This window comes from Ranitomeya imitator, chromosome 3 (genome assembly GCF_032444005.1).
Source record: "Ranitomeya imitator isolate aRanImi1 chromosome 3, aRanImi1.pri, whole genome shotgun sequence".
NCBI lineage: Eukaryota > Metazoa > Chordata > Amphibia > Anura > Dendrobatidae > Ranitomeya > Ranitomeya imitator.
In genome coordinates this window covers 501,610,608-501,629,988 of record NC_091284.1, presented here as the reverse complement: position 1 = coordinate 501,629,988, position 19,381 = coordinate 501,610,608, and the positions used below count along the sequence as shown (strand labels likewise).

The 19,381-nt window shown below is 42.2% G+C and overlaps 1 protein-coding gene across 1 annotated transcript in view; it reads left to right on the top strand.

Annotated features, from left to right (window-relative positions):
* Window positions 1-19,381, top strand: part of DMD (dystrophin) — a 4,179,683-nt gene that overhangs the window by 920,263 nt on the left and 3,240,039 nt on the right. Inside the window, exon 7 of the mRNA XM_069757653.1 lies at window positions 7,904-8,022. Coding sequence (XP_069613754.1) covers window positions 7,904-8,022 — 119 coding nt within the window. The remainder of the gene's footprint in view (window positions 1-7,903; window positions 8,023-19,381) is intronic.

The following is a 19,381-nucleotide window of genomic DNA, read 5'->3' as shown; positions in this document are numbered from 1 at the left end:
ATATTTAATGAACGACTTGCACTCACAACAAACACACGTATTCAATTGTACACTAGCGCATGGCCGTGCGGTCATGCGCAGTTTATATAATTGCAGGACAGGAAATGGCCACAGAAACTTTGCCCTTCCAGGGCCTGCCAAGAGGACCAATGGAATGCGCTGCAGAGCCAGAGCACATGACCCTCGATCTCCAACGGGAGATCTTGCTCTGGGCATGCTCAGTGTGCGCAAACAAGGACTTAGTCCCAGGGAAGTCCGCTCGCCGCTGACCAGCACTGACTTTAATGGCAGGAGCTGAAGAAGCAGCAGTAACTCTCTGTACAGAGTGAGAGCGAGCAAGACACTGGGAGCGACGTCCCTGCTGAGCAGACTCCACTGCGGCTGCAGGAGAATGGGAGACCGCAGCGGAGACGGATCGAGATTCCCCCTGTGCAGCAGAGGAAACTCAACTCCTAACACACAAAATAGTTAATAAATAACATTACCCACATGCAGGGCCGTATTTGCCACTAGGCACTTGAGGGCACGTGCCTAGGGCGGGGACAGGCGAGGGGGCGGCACCTCAGCAAGGTTTTTTTTTTTTTTTATATACTAGTCCTGTGCGTCCCTTCCTGAAGACGGGCGGCAGAGCGGCAGCCAGAACACGTGGTGCTGGTGCCGACTCTCCCTACTTCCCCTGCTGAGACACAGTGACCCCCTGCTCACAGCCTCACTGGTGCCTGGCGGAATGTGACTGCTGAGGTGGAGCAGCGGTGCTCTGTGTCCCGACCCTGGGTCCTGTCCTGGACTCACATTGCCTGCCTGGAGAACTCGCAGTAGAGCAGTACATACACAGTAAGTAGTGTACTGTCTCTAATGATCTCCCTCCTAGCTCCTGCCCGCGCGCTGCCTGCTGCAATGCACGGCTCGGTCTGTGACTCACCTCACGGTCCTCACCCCTTCCCTCACATTCCTCAGCCTCGTCTCTGACTGTAATGCCTGAGGCTGGAGGAGCCTTGCAAACACACAGCAGCCCTTGAATGTTTGATCTTTGCTCCCGGCAGACGGAGCCAGAGAGTGAGTGGTGGGGGTGGGGTATAATACACCCCCACTCACTCTATCTGGGTCCTAGGAGCAAACATTGCCAGTGCTGGTGTGTGCGTGTGCGTGTGTGTGTGTGTGCGGGCAGCAGAGCTGTATGTGTGTGCGTGCACGGGCAGCGGAGCCGTATGTGTGTGTGTGTGCGCGCAGAGCTGTATGTATGTGTGTATCTGTGCGGTGCTGTATGTGTGTGTGTGTGTGGGCAGCAGAGCTGTATGTGTGTGCGGGCAGCAGAGTTGTATGTGTGTGCGGGCAGCAGAGCTGTATGTGTGTGCGGGCAGCAGAGTTGTATGTGTGTGCGGGCAGCAGAGCTGTATGTGTGTGCGGGCAGCAGAGCTGTATGTGTGTGCGGGCAGCAGAGCTGTATGTGTGAGTGTGCGCGGAGCTGTATGAATGTGTGTCTGTGTGGGGTGCTGTATGTGTGTGTGTGTGTGTGTGCGGGCAGCAGAGCTGTATGTGTGTGCGTGCACGGGCAGCGGAGCCGTATGTGTGTGTGTGCGCGCGGAGCTGTATGTATGTGTGTATCTGTGCGGTGCTGTATGTGTGTGTGTGTGTGTGTGTGGGCAGCAGAGCTGTATGTGTGTGTGTGCGGGCAGCAGAGCTGTATGTGTGTGTGTGCGGGCAGCAGAGCTGTATGTGTGTGCGTGCACGGGCAGCGGAGCCGTATGTGTGTGTGTGCGCGCGGAGCTGTATGTATGTGTGTATCTGTGCGGTGCTGTATGTGTGTGTGTGTGTGTGTGTGGGCAGCAGAGCTGTATGTGTGTGTGGGCAGCAGAGCTGTATGTGTGTGTGTGCGGGCAGCAGAGCTGTATGTGTGTGCGTGCACGGGCAGCGGAGCCGTATGTGTGTGTGTGTGTGCGCGCGGAGCTGTATGTATGTGTGTATCTGTGCGGTGCTGTGTGTGTGTGTGTGGGCAGCAGAGCTGTATGTGTGTGTGGGCAGCAGAGCTGTATGTGTGTGCGGGCAGCAGAGCTGTATGTGTGTGCGGGCAGCAGAGCTGTATGTGTGTGTGTGCGGGCAGCAGAGCTGTATGTGTCTGCGTGCATGGACAGCGGAGCTGTATGTGTGTGTGCGCGCGCGGAGCTGTATGTATGGGTGTGTCTGTGCGGTGCTGTATGTGTGTGTGTGTGTGCGGGCAGCATAGCTGTATGTGTGTGCGTGCACGGGCAGCGGAGCTGTGTGTGTGCGCGCAGAGCTGTATGTATGTGTGTCTGTGCGGTGCTGTGTGTGTGCGGGCAGCAGAGCTGTATGTGTGTGCGTGCACGGGCAGCAAAGCTGTATGTGTGTGTGCGCGCGCGCGGAGCTGTATGACTGTGTGTGTCTGTGCGGTGCTGTATGTGTGTGTATGCGGGCAGCAGAGCTGTATGTGTGTACGGGCAGCGGAGCTGTATGTGTGTGTGTGCGGGCAGCAGAGCTGTATGTGTCTGCGTGCACGGGCAGCGAAGCTGTAAGTGTGTGTGCGTGGGCAGCGGAACTGTATGTATGCTTGTGGAACTGTGTGTGTATGCGGAGCTGTATGTATGTGTGTGTGTGTGTGTGTGTGTGTGTGTGTGTGTGGAGCTCTATGTGTGTGCAGAGCTGTCAGTGCCAGTGTGTCGCCCCATCCCGGACCAACTTTTTACTATTGATGCTGCCTATGCAGCATCAATAGTAAAAAGATAAAATGTTAAAAATAATTACAAAAAATAGTGCTATTCTCACCTTCCTCTGTCCACCGATGCGCGATGCTGCTACCAGCTCCCGTTCTCAGTGATGCATTGCGAAAGTACCCAGATGACTTAGCGGTCTAGACCGCTAAGTCATCTGGGTAATTTCGCAATACATCACTGGGAACGGAAGCTGGCGGCAGACCGCTAAGTCATCTGGGTAATTTCGCAATGCATCACTGGGAACGGAATCTGGCGGCAGCATCACGCGCATCGGTACAGCTTCGGTGGACGCCGGGGGGTGAGTATATAACTATTTTTTATTTTAATTCTTTTTTTTAACAGGGATATGGTGCCCACACTGCTATATACTACGTGGGCTGTGTTGTATTCAACGTGGGCTGTGTTATATACTGCCTGGCTGCTATATACTACGTGGGCAGTGCTATCTACTGCGCGGGCTGTGTTATATACTGCGTGGGCTGTGCTATATACTGCGTGGGCTGTGTTATATACTGTGTGGGCTGTGTTATATACTGCGTGGGCTGTGTTATATACTTCGTGGGCTTTGTTATATACTGCGTGGGCTGTGCTATATATTAGGTGGGCTGAGTTATATACTGCGTGGGCTGTGCTATATACTACGTGGCTGCTATATACTACGTGGCTGCTGTATACTACGTGGCTGTGCTATGTACTATGTGGCTGTGTTATATACTATATAATATGGTACTGAAGGGGTATAGAGCTGGAGTAACAGATCTACTCCCTCATTTGTATGCAAACCAATTTCAGATGAATTGACTGAACATGTAAAAATATTGCTGGAATTGTCTTTGAAAGAGCTACATGGGCATATACATAGATTTGGACCCCTTACTGATTCCCTATGGGACTTGCGAACATGTGCAGCACTTGCGGTTTTACTGCTAGCAGCGTTTTTTTCCGTTGCTGCAAGTACCGCATTTACCGGATTGCAGCAAAACTGCAAGTGCGGCACATGTCTGCAAGTCCCACAGGGAATGAATGAGGCCGAACGCAGTGTTGCGGTAAGTGATGCGTTACATGGCAGATGCAGAAAAACTGCCCGATCTGCCGCGAATGGTAAAAATCGCTGATGTGAAAGTAGCCCAAGTCACTGCTGACAGTGTCTGCATTAGGGTACCGTCACACTAAGCGACGCTGCAGCGATACCGACAACGATGACACAGACAGCTCTCCAGCGACCAACGATCCCGAAGTCCCCTGGTAACCAGGGTAAACATTGGGTTACTAAGCGCAGGGCCGAGCTTAGTAACCCGATGTTTACCCTGGTTACCAGCGTAAACGTAAAAAAACAAACACTACATACTTACCTTCCATGTCTGTCCTCCGGCGCTCTGCCTTCCTCTGCACTGTCAGCGCCGGTCAGCCGGAAAGCAGAGCGGTGACGTCACCACTGTGCTTTCCGGCTGGCTGGCGCTCACAGCCAGTGCAGAGAAGCAGAGCGCCGGAGGACAGACACGGAAGGTAAGTATGTAGTGTTTGTTTTTTTTACGTTTATGCTGGTAACCAGGGTAAACATCGGGTTACTAAGCGCGGCCCTGCGCTTAGTAACCCGATATTTACCCTGGTTACCAGTGAAGACATCGCTGGATCGGCGTCACACACGCCGATTCAGCGATGTCTGCAGGGAGATCCAGCGACAAAATAAAGTGCTGGACTTTCCTCAGCGACCAACGATCTCCCAACAGGGGCCTGATCGTTGGTCGCTGTCACACAGAACGATTTCCTTAACGATATCGTTGCTACGTCACAAAAAGCAACGATATCGTTAACGATATCGTTATGTGTGAGGGTACCTTTAGTCATAGTCACCAATGGGGGAGGCAGCACGAAAAGTGCCTAGGGCAGCAAAAACTCTAAATACGGCCCTGCCCACATGTGTACTTTACATCAGCACAATTTTGGAAACAATTTTTTTTTGCTAGGAAGTTATAAGTGTTAAAATTTGACCAGCGATTTCTCAATTTAACAACAAAATTTACAAAACCATTTTTTTAGGGACCACCTCACATTTGAAGTCAGTTTGAGGGGTCTATATGGCTGAAAATACCCAAAAACCATATTCAAGAAGTTTATTAACCCTTTAGTTGTTTTACAGCAGCAGAAGCAACATGGAAGGAAAAAATGAACATTTAACTTTTTAGTCACAAAAATTATTTTTTGCAGCAATTTTTTTATTGTACCAAGGGTAAAAGAAGAAATTGGACCCTGAAAGTTGTTGTCCAATTTGTCCTGAGTATGCTGATACCCCATATGTGGGGGGAACCACTGTTTGGGTGCACAACAGGGCTCGGAAGGGATTTGACTTTTTGAATGAAAAATTGGCTCCAATCTCTAGCGGATACCATGTCGCGTTTGGAGAGCCCCTGTGTGCCTAAAGATTGGAGCTTCCCCACAAGTGACCCCATTTTGGAAATTAGACCCAAGAAGGAACTTATTTAGCTGCATAGTGAGCACTTTGAACCCTCAGGTGCTTCACAAATTGATCCTTAAAAATGAAAAAGTACTTTTTTCACAAAAAATTTCTTTTAGCATCAATTTTTTTCATTTTCACATGGGCTACAGGATAAAATGGATCATAAAGTTTGTTGGGCAATTTCTCCTGAATACACCAATACCTCATATGTGGGGATAGACCACTGTTTGGGCGCATGGCAGGGCTCAAAACGGAAGGCGCGCCATTTGTATTTTGAATGAAAAATTAGCTCCAATCATTAGCGGACACCATTTTGGGTTTGGAGAGCCTCTGTGTGCCTAAACATTGGAGCTCCCCCACAAGTGACTCCATTTTGGAAACTAGACCCCTCAAGGAACTTATCTAGATGCATAGTGAGCACTTTGAACCCCCAGGTGCTTCACAAATTGATCCGTTAAAAAGTAAAAAGTACTTTTTTTCACAAAAAATTTCTTTTAGCCTCAATTTTTTTCATTTTCACATGGGCTACAGGATAAAATGGATCATAAAATATGTTGTGCAAATTCTCCTGAGTGCACCAATACCTCATATGTGTGGGTAAACCACTGTTTGGGCGCACGGCAGTGCTCGGAAGGGAAGGAGCACCATTTGACTTTTTGAATGAATAATCGTTAGCGGACACCATGTCGCGTTTGAAGAGCCCCTGTGTGCCTAAACTTTGGAGCTCCCCCACAAGTGACCCCATTTTTGAAACTAGACCTCCCAATGAACTAAACTAGATGTGCGGTGAGCACTTTGAACCCCCAAGTGCTTCACAGAAGTTTATAACGCAGAGCCGTGAAAATAAAAAATCATTTTTCGTTCTTCAAAAATTATATTTTAGCCCGCAATTTTTTACTTTCTCAAGGGTAATAGGAGAAATTGGACCCCAAAAGTTGTCCAGTTTGTCCCGAGTACGCTGATACCCTATATCTGGGGGGAACCACAGTTAGGGCACACGTCGGGGCTCAGAAGGGAAGTAGTGACGTTTTGAAATGCAGACTTTGATGGAATAGTCTGCAGGAGTCACGTTGCGTTTGCAGAGCCCCACAAGTGACCCCATTTTGGAAACTAGACCCCCATGGAACTTATGTAGAAGTTTATAACGTAGAGCCGTGAAAATATATATATATTTTTTTCCTCAAAAATGATTTTTTAGTCCACTATAGTTTGTTCTGAGTACGCTGATACCCCATATGAGGGGGTAAACCACTGTTTGGGCACGTGTCAGGGCTCAGAAGAGAAGTAGTGACGTTTTGAAATGCAGACTTTGATGGAATGGTCTGCACTGCCTTTTATAAACACCAGAATATTAGGTACCTTCCCACAAAAAAGAATAATTTAAGAATATTTTTACAATTTAAGCAGCCTAAAAAGTCTGTTAATACAGTGTGTTTTTAAATAAGTAGTTGGTTAACAACAGATATACTTAATTTTCTTTAGGCAGATAGATTGAGTTCACTGACATTTCTAAGATTGTCTTTGCAAAGAGATAGAAAGTGATTCAAAACAGTCCTAAAGGACCTCAGAATATTACATTTCTTTTCTGAGCAATTATATGCTTAGCAGTACTTGAGAATTTCAGCAAATCAATTTTGAGAAAATTTTGAGGAGGATAAGTGAATTGGAATCATGGTGAATTGAAAAGATACAATCATTTCTAGTCTTGATGTTGACAGTACCAATGCAAGCACTTTTGGAAGTAGAAGAGATATAGAATGGAGACTCAATTGGCCGCTACCACAGTGAGAGGGAGAAATATGTAAATTAAAGATAGGGAGAAAGTTAGATTGGAATGGAAAGTGGGACAGATTGGAAACAAAGAGGTGGAGAAAGTGAGAAGTGAGTGATGGAATGAATGAAAGAGTGAGAGGGGATTTGAACAAATCAGATCATTTACAGCATTTACTGAATGGTACTTGTTTGTTTATGTTACAATTGTGTTTAGAGAAAAGCTATGCTTTGGATTCTTGCCATTTTTTAGACATGCTATTAAACACTACTTCTTTCAAGGCATTGGAAAGCTGTAAAAATAAAGTCCAATTTTTCTCTATTGTTCTAACTGGAACAGATGAACAATTTGGATAGCATAAGCACAATAGCAAAACATATCAATATTTCTGCCTGACCTGTTGGTAATTCATTCAGATAAAGGAAAAACAAATCAAAATTAGAATAAATCATGTGGTCTCTAGTATAGCAGAATATCACATTGATGCACAAGGTTATATGAATCCTGAATAGCAAAATGTAAAGTTGGGTAATGGTAACATGACCATCACTTACTAATTATAGCCATGGTCATGTTGCAATTTCATTTTTTACTTAATATTATAAGTGATGTTGGCTGCTCCTATAAATGTGAGAACAACGCTGAAGGTTTCTGCTGCATTGTGACTGAAGTCAATGCATGACAAGGCCACGCACACAAACGGGAATGTTAGTGCTGAGAAATGTTAATATCTTACTATGCATATCATATTATAATATTATCCCCTACACCATGCCATAGTTTTCAATTCAGCCAAAAAAAATCCATTTTGATACAGTATAAGATTTGTATCCCTTAATGAAGATAATGCTAGAAACTAAATGTTGGTTAAATTGAATTTATTCTAATTTTGAACGATTATGGAGGTTTTTTTGTTATCTAAAAAGTAAATAATTTATTTTGCAGACCGGATCTGTTTGATTGGAATAGTGTTCTCTGCCAACAATCTGCTGTTCAACGGCTTGATCATGCATTCAACACTGCCCAGCAACGCTTGGGAATCGCAAACCTCCTCGATCCTGATGGTAAGTAAACAGGCTTGTGCTTTTAACTTTCATTAATACTTACAAACTTTCCCTGTGGAAAAGATGCATTATTCTGGATGTACTTTATATGCAAAATGATTGCTGCACAAGGTCTTGTGGGACAAACTAAGGGGATTCGTCATTTTCTCTTGTTAGTGTTAATTCACACACATGCTTTCAGGAGCTCTACACTTAATTAATGTGCATTATTTCTTTTACATGTGTAATTTGCAAGTAATTTGTAGTCATCCACACTGGCAACACAAGAGAATCCTCTGTGAACTCAACATTTCAAACCATTCTCTTCCAATAATATATAGCAAGAACAATACTACATTTATTTTTTATAAATTGCTAAAGGTTGATCATAGAGGGAGTTTGAAGCCTAATAACCTTAAAAAATTATATATTTCCGAAGTAGGCTAAAGTAATTTGGCTGCAGGGACAGTCAAGTTTCTAAACTTTATAGTATCTAATCTGTAACTTAGTATCGAGGAAAAAGCATCACAACATCATACAAATATAGTTTTTTCTGTATACTAAGTGAATGGAAGGAATTTTGAAATATACAGACGATTGCATTTGCTGTAGCCCACTGTGGTCTATTGGTCTTGCTATGATCGGTCGTTAATTATAGGAAAGCATTACTTTTCCACACTTGTAAAGCATTTTTGTTAATTATAAGTAAATTTTCATTGAATCAAGCAAACTACATTTTTGGGGAATTTGACTTTCAAAAATGTATCTAGCCTTTCCCACGTTTTATATAGGCTGGAAAATGCAGATCAGGCCTTGATGTATGTTTTCACGTCATGATATTCTGGTGTGTCCCATCACGTTTGTCTGAGTGGGGAATAACTCATTCTAAAATCATAATGGCAAAATGTGCAGTGAGATCTAGCCATTGTAAGAAGTTCTTGAGAAGAATGAAGAGTAGACCAGCACATGGTCATGCATTACAGGGACAGGCTATTAATGTGATAAACATACTGCTATTTATTTCACCTATTGAGTTTATGAAGGAAAATTGAACAGTCTTCAATTCTTTCTTGATATCGTTCTTATTATTACAGCTGATTGTTCGAGGAATATGGAAGACACTTTGATAAATGCAACAAAAAAAATCATGTTTCAGTCACCCTTTGAGTGCTGGGGCTCTTTATGTTATTTTTGAGCTCTTTGACTAAAGCCTTGAACAAAGAAATTACCTCCCATATGGGTGTTGTGCTGTTTATTTCTCTCTATTACATCTTGGATTCGTGACAGCTCTGGTTCTGCTTTAATTTAAACGTTGTTTTTACTTTTGGGCCAGCAAGGGATAATGTCAGTTTCCTTGCTGGCAGCTGCTTTCTTGCTGGTCAGCTGATGTAGGTGGTGACCACTCCCACCATCCTTGAAATAGTCATATGATGCATCAGCTGACTGTTGGTAATAGATTTTGTCTCTGAAGATCAGCCTAGGAGTTTGGAGCGCTCTTGTACAGCAATGTATCAGCTGGTTTGGTGGAGTTCAGGGTCCTGGTTCCTTGTATCCTGTGCTGTATGGAGCTTTGAAGCAGTGACTGAAGTTAAGTTTTATTGTTCTTTTCCTTGTCTGTCTCATGCTTTTTACTACCCCCTGTGTTGATACCATCAGCAGTGGTGAGGCTAGCATCCTTGTTGGCCAGTGCACTAGCCAGGGTATAGTGAGCTGACAGCTAGGGACTAGGCATGTGACTTTGGTGGGGGGAAGGACCCACATAGGGTCTTACAGCAGCTTAGGGATAGGCACAGATTGTTGCTAGGAGGTTCCCCACCCCTACTGTTAGGGCCTTCCTCTCTCTTTTTCCATCATGTTGTTTGTGTGTGCAGTGCCGTCTGCAGGACTTTCCCATCCCGAGCATGATAGAAAGCAAGTCTTACTCCATTCACATCTTCTTCAACTTAGCATTTGAAGACAAAACGTAAAAACAATAGCATCTCTAATAATAATTAGATTGCAATTAGAATATTATAAATGACATGATTATTGAAATTCCCTATTTAATTTTTAGTTTTGGTAAGACTGGGTAGATTAGCAGAGAAGTAGAGGGTAGACCTGTGAGCCCTCTGCCTTACTGCTTGTTGTTCCCCCCTCACAAAATACCAGCCATAGTAGAATACATATCTTAACCTTTTCTTTTTTTACAGGTGAGACATGCTTACATCTTTTATGCATAATTTATTATTTAACTAAGATATACTGTGAAATATTCAACATCTATGATATCTCTATATGAATTTAAAGGCATTGTGTCATTTTTTGCTATTAATGTTTTAATTTTTTTAAATACTAATAATTTTTGCCTTATATAAAATATGAACAATTATCTTAATAATTTTCTACTTTTAAATACTATGGAGTACAACTGCTAAAATTTGCCTTGAAAACCTAGTGTCGTTTTACCTTGCATACGACTGTAGTAAATGTGGGAAGGGTCTGCTCAAATGTGGGCATTTGCAAACGGATAAGGGAGGATGAAGTTTAGGAATACAGTGCAGAGCCATTTTGTTGGTGACTGGAAAATGATACTGACGTGTAGACAACATCACCAAGGATGTCTGGCAGCACTGCTTCTGCTAGTTGGTACTCTTTGCTGTATCATTTTTCTTTGAGAGGACTGTATCGTACAATGGGATTAGAGATATGACCCAGTAGAGAGTGATACAAGGCTCATCATATAGTATCAGGCATGATGAGGTTATAAAAAGTTAGGCAATGAATGGCACTTTCAGCACATGGAAGTACCTGCAAGCACAAAAAAAGAACAATTGTGAGAAACAATGGACTCATGGGAAAACTTGATAAGTGAGTGATACAAACATCAAGATGTATAACTGAATGTAAGTGTCAGAGATATACTAGTAACAGCACTCACAATAGCCCATAAAGAAATTGCTGCCTAATAAATAATGAGGTCAAGATGATAGTATAAGCACTGATTAGATAGAGGAACAGGTGCATATATGTAATGAGTCCATACTGATACAAATAGGGAATAAAGTGCTAAAAATTATGTGGACTAAATTGCTAAAAAATGCTAAATATATATACAGCTCTGGCAAAAATTATGAGACCACTGCAAAATTTTCAGTTTGTTTGATTTTTCTCTTTATAGGTATATTTTTGAGTAAAATGTACATTGTTGTTTTATTCTATAAACTTCTGATAACATGTCTCCAAAATTCCAAGCAATAAATTTTGTATTTTTTTTCTGAAAATGAGAAATGGTCAAAATAACAAAACAATGCATTGTTTGAAGGCCTCAAATAATGTAAAAAAAATGTTCGTAATCATTTAGAAACAACAATACTAATGTTTTAACTCAGGAAGTGTTCAGAAATCAATATTTTGTGAAATAACCATGAGTTTTAAACACAGCTTTCATGCGTCTTGGTATGCTTTCCATCAGTCTTTTACACTCCTTTTGGGTGACCTTTTTCCTTTTTCCTCTTGACTACATTCTAGAGGTCTTCAACTGGGTTCAGGTCTGGAGATTGGGCTGGCCATGACAGGGATTTGATGTGGTGGTCCTTCAACCACACCTTGATTGACCTAGCTGTGTAGCATGGTGCATTGTCCTGCTGGAAAAAACCAGTCCTCAGAGTTGGGGAACATTGCCTGAACAGAAAGAATCAACTGTTTTTCCAGGATAACCTTGCATGCGGCTTGAATCATACGTCCTTCTCAAAGATTAACCTGCCAAATTCCAGCCTTGCTGAAGAATCCCCAGGTCATCACCGATCTTCCACCAAATTTCACAGTGGGTGCAAGACACTGTGCTTTGTACACCTCTCCAGGTCTCTGTCTAACCATTAGATGACCAGGTGTTTGGCAAAGCTGAAAATTAGACTCATCAGAGAAGATTACCTTACTGCAGTCTTCTATGGTCCAATCCTTATGGTCTTTGGCAAACTTCAGCCTGGCTCTCCTTTGCTTCTCAATGATGAAAGTTTTTTTTTTCTAGCTTTACATTACTTGAGTCCTGCTTCTAAGAGCCTGTTACGAACTGTTATTGCTGTGCACTTCACCCCAGCTGCCATTTGCCATTCCTTTTGTAAGTCACTTGATGTCATCCTGCGGTTGCTGTGTGACATTCGAATAAGATGATGGTCATCCCATCAGTGGAGAGTCATTTTCACCCTCTGCTGGTCTGTAGCTTTGTTGTCCCAATGTCTGCTGCTTGACCTTGATGTAATGGACTGCCATCTTAGAAATTTTAAGGATGGAGGCAAAACGACGCTCACTGTGTCCCTCTGCTAGTAAAGCCAGAATTGAGCCCTTCTTTCCCTCACTCAAGAATTTTCTTTTCAACGCCTTTGGCATGGTTAAAAGTTATTTTTTTATTTCTATAACTTTTGGAATATTACTAGCACTTGTTTTCCATCAAGCTTGTCCTATTGCAATAGGATTGTGAACGCCACAGCAGTGTTTTAATACTTTCTTTTGGTAAATAAGATTTGGTTTAGGTGATCACCTAATCAGAAGCACAAGTAGAATAAGGTGTACTCTGGTTGGAATTCAAGTGACACTGGAATTAAATGGCTGTCGGACAAGTAGAGAAGCTGACTTTTATAAAACTGTGCAGCAGAGGTCTCTAAATTTTTGCCAGAGAAATGAATCACAGTAATAAACAAAAGGTAACACCACAGTGGATATAGAGAATTGTGAAATTAAATAATATTATGTGACATATTGAATATAAGAAAAGCTATCAATCAACAGTACTGTGCCCCAGTATGTGTTAAATAACTGATACAAGCATTATAGTGCTAGTAACGCATGGCGGAATCAGAGATGTTACCTGTGAGAGCAGGTGGGTAGATTCAGGAACACGCCCCAATGCGCATTTCCGAATAAATCCTTCGTCACCCCCTGACACATAGCAAAAACCTGCTGACAGATTCCATTTAACAGTATTTCTTTTTATTTTATTATTCTTCCTTTTATTAGTTGAATTATTGTTGATCCACTTGTCATACTATACTTGAGCGTCAGTTGTTTCCCTTTTGTACACAGAGCTTAAACGCTGGTAGGAACATGTCTATCAAATGAAGCTTGTGATATTTAATCTGACGCTCACAATACAAACATCACCCACTAAATGTTTAAGAAACTGTAATACTTTAATCATTCACTTCTCAAACGGCAGGCTTCATGCTCAGCTTACTGAGACTCCTTCTTAATAATGCAGCACACTTGAAGTCTTATATTATTTATGCTTTATCAGAAGAACTACCATTTTTAAATTAGTTCATATATAATTTTAATGCTTGAAGTCACAGCGCTAGTTATAATAAATTCTCTCCCCTATCTGCATACATTTTTTTTTAAAAAACTGAAATGACAATGTCCTATTTAGTTGGCTTTTAGTGCAATATAATTTGTTGATCCCTTGACAATTTAGTATTCTTGGTGTAATAAAAAAAGACTGTAGGCCTGTGTCATTGTCACTATAGAGCAAATATGCAAACGATCAGCACAGCCCATACATTGCAACAGAAAAAGCTACTGGCAGGTTTTACAACCCGTTCAAAGTATGAGAAAATCATAAATGATTCATCATATGCAAATAATTAGTCATAAAACCTTTCTATTGTAAACACAGATTCCAATTTTCTGTTGGTTTCCAAATGTAATAGAATGTTATATTTATTTTTATTTTATACTCAGAGATGACAATTCAGTGGACACAAATGTTTCACATAATTAGTATGAGATCATTAACTCATTAAAGACAGTGCTTTTTTTTCATGCTTCCATTTTTGTCGTCTTTGGCAACAATTATATCAGGATTAATTTGTATCGGCAACATGTGACTAAGTGTCCCTCTCTTGTAAATATCAATGAAATCCTATTTTCCAATGTTACACATTGAAGAGGGGACGGGAAGAAAAACATTAGACTTGAACAAAGAAGATCCAGGAAAACATACTCAGAAGGGAGGTAAGAACATTTCTAAAACAATCCACAGCGAGGAGATTGGAACAAAACAAAATCCTCTAAACTGCATGCTTGCAAACGCCAGAAGCCTGACAAACAAGATGGAAGAACTAGAAGCAGAAATATCTACAGGTAACTTTGACATAGTGGGAATAACCGAGACATGGTTAGATGAAAGCTATGACTGGGCAGTTAACTTACAGGGTTACAGTCTGTTTAGAAAGGATCGTAAAAATCGGAGAGGAGGAGGGGTTTGTCTCTATGTAAAGTCTTGTCTAAAGTCCACTTTAAGGGAGGATATTAGCGAAGGAAATGAGGATGTCGAGTCCATATGGGTCGAAATTCATGGAGGGAAAAATGGTAACAAAATTCTCATTGGGGTCTGTTACAAACCCCCAAATATAACAGAAACCATGGAAAGTCTACTTCTAAAGCAGATAGATGAAGCTGCAACCCATAATGAGGTCCTGGTTATGGGGGACTTTAACTACCCGGATATTAACTGGGAAACAGAAACCTGTGAAACCCATAAAGGCAACAGGTTTCTGCTAATAACCAAGAAAAATTATCTTTCACAATTGGTGCAGAATCCAACCAGAGGAGCAGCACTTTTAGACCTAATACTATCTAATAGACCTGACAGAATAACAAATCTGCAGGTGGTCGGGCATCTAGGAAATAGCGACCACAATATTGTACAGTTTCACCTGTCTTTCACTAGGGGGACTTGTCAGGGAGTCACAAAAACACTGAACTTTAGGAAGGCAAAGTTTGACCAGCTTAGAGATGCCCTTAATCTGGTAGACTGGGACAATATTCTCAGAACTAATAATACAGATAATAAATGGGAAATGTTTAAGAACATCCTAAATAGGCAGTGTAAGCGGTTTATACCTTGTGGGAATAAAAGGACTAGAAATAGGAAAAACCCAATGTGGCTAAACAAAGAAGTAAGACAGGCAATTAACAGTAAAAAGAAAGCATTTGCACTACTAAAGCAGGATGGCACCATTGAAGCTCTAAAAAACTATAGGGAGAAAAATACTTTATCTAAAAAACTAATTAAAGCTGCCAAAAAGGAAACAGAGAAGCACATTGCTAAGGAGAGTAAAACTAATCCCAAACTGTTCTTCAACTATATCAATAGTAAAAGAATAAAAACTGAAAATGTAGGCCCCTTAAAAAATAGTGAGGAAAGAATGGTTGTAGATGACGAGGAAAAAGCTAACATATTAAACACCTTCTTCTCCACGGTATTCACGGTGAAAAATGAAATGCTAGGTGAAATCCCAAGAAACAATGAAAACCCTATATTAAGGGTCACCAATCTAACCCAAGAAGAGGTGCGAAACCGGCTAAATAAGATTAAAATAGATAAATCTCCGGGTCCGGATGGCATACACCCACGAGTACTAAGAGAACTAAGTAATGTAATAGATAAACCATTATTTCTTATTTTTAGGGACTCTATAGCGACAGGGTCTGTTCCGCAGGATTGGCGCATAGCAAATGTGGTGCCAATATTCAAAAAGGGCTCTAAAAGTGAACCTGGAAATTATAGGCCAGTAAATCTAACCTCTATTGTTGGTAAAATATTTGAAGGGTTTCTGAGGGATGTTATTCTGGATTATCTCAATGAGAATAACTGTTTAACTCCATATCAGCATGGGTTTATGAGAAATCGCTCCTGTCAAACCAATCTAATCAGTTTTTATGAAGAGGTAAGCTATAGGCTGGACCACGGTGAGTCATTGGACGTGGTATATCTCGATTTTTCCAAAGCGTTTGATACCGTGCCGCACAAGAGGTTGGTACACAAAATGAGAATGCTTGGTCTGGGGGAAATTGTGTGTAAATGGGTTAGTAACTGGCTTAGTGATAGAAAGCAGAGGGTGGTTATAAATGGTATAGTCTCTAACTGGGTCGCTGTGACCAGTGGGGTACCGCAGGGGTCAGTATTGGGACCTGTTCTCTTCAACATATTCATTAATGATCTGGTAGAAGGTTTACACAGTAAAATATCGATATTTGCAGATGATACAAAACTATGTAAAGCAGTTAATACAAGAGAAGATAGTATTCTGCTACAGATGGATCTGGATAAGTTGGAAACTTGGGCTGAAAGGTGGCAGATGAGGTTTAACAATGATAAATGTAAGGTTATACACATGGGAAGAAGGAATCAATGTCACCATTACACACTGAATGGGAAACCACTGGGTAAATCTGACAGGGAGAAGGACTTGGGGATCCTAGTTAATGATAAACTTACCTGGAGCAGCCAGTGCCAGGCAGCAGCTGCCAAGGCAAACAGGATCATGGGGTGCATTAAAAGAGGTCTGGATACACATGATGAGAGCATTATACTGCCTCTGTACAAATCCCTAGTTAGACCGCACATGGAGTACTGTGTCCAGTTTTGGGCACCGGTGCTCAGGAAGGATATAATGGAACTAGAGAGAGTACAAAGGAGGGCAACAAAATTAATAAAGGGGATGGGAGAACTACAATACCCAGATAGATTAGCGAAATTAGGATTATTTAGTCTAGAAAAAAGACGACTGAGGGGCGATCTAATAACCATGTATAAGTATATAAGGGGACAATACAAATATCTCGCTGAGGATCTGTTTATACCAAGGAAGGTGACGGGCACAAGGGGGCATTCTTTGCGTCTGGAGGAGAGAAGGTTTTTCCACCAACATAGAAGAGGATTCTTTACTGTTAGGGCAGTGAGAATCTGGAATTGCTTGCCTGAGGAGGTGGTGATGGCGAACTCAGTCGAGGGGTTCAAGAGAGGCCTGGATGTCTTCCTGGAGCAGAACAATATTGTATCATACAATTAGGTTCTGTAGAACAGGGATCCCCAACTCCAGTCCTCAAGGCCCACCAACAGGTCATGTTTTCAGGATTTCCTTAGTCTTGCCTAGGTAATAATTGCATCACCTGTGCAATGCAAAGGAAATCCTGAAAACATGACCTGTGGGTGGGCCTTGAGGACTGGAGTTGGGGACCCCTGCTGTAGAAGGACGTAGATCTGGGGATTTATTATGATGGAATATAGGCTGAACTGGATGGACAAATGTCTTTTTTCGGCCTTACTAACTATGTTACTATGTTACTATGTTACAATGCATGTAATTGTATGTAGTAACATATGTAAGTGAAAATCAAAGTAAGGGTAACAGCCTAACAGAGAAAATTATACATTTTACTCCGCATTTAAATCCTTTGGCCAATTTTGACTAGCTTTATGCCAACTCTTGGTTGAGTTACTTTTTGATGCATTTTACTGCATTTAAGATACGCCGATTACAGTTGAGCCATACCCAGTCCAAATGAAGTCATGCCTCCTTATTGACATATCACAAATTGTTTAAACAGATAATTTATCAGTTTAAAACTAATTGCTAAATCATTTAGAACTTTTGGAGCACTTAAGGTACCTTCACACATAACGATATTGTTAACGATATCGTTGCTTTTTGTGACGTAGCAACGATATCGTTAATGAAATCGTTATGTGTGACAGCGACCAACGATCAGGCCCCTGCTGGGAGATCGTTGGTCGCTGAATAAAGTCCAGAACTTTATTTCGTCGCTGGACTCCCTGGAGACATCGCTGGATCGGCGTGTGTGACACCGATCCAGCGATGTCTTCACTGGTAACCAGGGTAAACATCGGGTAACTAAGCGCAGGGCCGCGCTTAGTAACCCGATGTTTACCCTGGTTACCATCCTAAAAGTAAAAAAAAACAAACACTACATACTTACCTACAGCCGTCTGTCCCCGGCGCTGTGCTCTGCTCTCCTCCTGTACTGTCTGTGAGCGTCGGTCAGCCGGAAAGCAGAGCGGTGACGTCACCGCTCTGCTTTCCGGTCGCTGTGCTCACACAGACAGTACAGGAGGAGTGCAGAGCACAGCGCTGGAGGACAGACGGCTGTAGGTAAGTATGTAGTGTTTGTTTTTTTTTACTTTTAGGATGGTAACCAGGGTAAACATCGGGTTACTAAGCGCGGCCCTGCGCTTAGTTACCCGATGTTTACCCTGGTTACCGGCATAGTTGGTCGCTGGAGAGCGGTCTGTGTGACAGCTCTCCAGCGACCAAACAGCGACGCTGCAGCGATCCGGATCGTTGTCGGTATCGCTGCAGCGTCGCTTAATGTGAAGGGGCCTTTAGGCTCTACTTATGTAAATGTTGGTGTTTTATCTTATGGCTCATGCAGGACTCAAATGGGAAGAGTTTCAAGTAGGAGGAGCCTCACATGTTGAAGCGAGAAGAAGAAGCAAAGTGACATCAATTGTTTTAAAAGCTATTTTAACTATTTAGATTGGAGCTACTGATGACTATGAAAAACCTCTTAACGGATAAGGGACTTTTTGCTGGAAATGGGAAAACCTTGATCCATACATTTTTCTGAGAGACCCATGTAGCAGATCAGTTACTCACCTGTCCAGGAACCAGTTCAAGGCTTTGCCTTCTTTTCGTATGGCCAGCCTTGTCTGAGCTAGTCGATGCTAAGTTACTATTAACATGGCAAACAGCTCTGATGTCATCACCCAAGGCTTTTCAATGCTGGCTCAGGCAGAATTCTGCTGTCTGAGTATTCAACCATTACCATGTGTATTACAGGAGTTTGCATCATCATCCAATTCCCTGCATTCTAATAATTTCTCCATCAAACTGTCAGCTGTTGAACTATTTGAAACACTTTTCTATTTCAGCCCTAGTACAGGTACCTGTAACTGGACTTAAAAAATATACAAATATGTAACTACAGATGATCAAATAATTCCGCCGTGAATTGACTTTGAGTGAGAGCAAACTCTTTAATCAAACTAAAACTCATGGTCTTCTATGAATCCATTTTTCAGAAATCTATCCACTACCACATAGCCATATATGCTGAGGTCACATAGACATTATTAACGCACTATTTGCATTAAGCAGCTTGAAACGGTTCAGTATCAACCTAGGAGACCTCAGTTTGTTATACACATCTTTTCCATAGAATTAAAGGGACTGTCAGCAAAGAATGATTGTTCAAACCAAGTACAGGAGTTCAGTGCTTCATGGTGAGGACAATCATTAATATACACCTTCCAAAGTGCTTGGTTTCCTTCTATCTCTGCTCTTATCTGGCTCAATGAAGACAGAGATTTCAATCAAATAGGGGGCGGAGATTGAAGGAAAACAAGCAGATGTGAAGGTGTATATAAATGATTGGCTCTACCATGAAGTACAGAGTGGTGGGACTAAAGGTACCTTCACACTGAGCAACTTTCCAACGAGAACGACAATGATCCGTGACGTTGCAGCGTCCTGGATAGCGATCTCGTTGTGTTTGACACGCAGCAGCGATCAGGATCCTGCTGTGACATCGCTGGTCAGAGCTA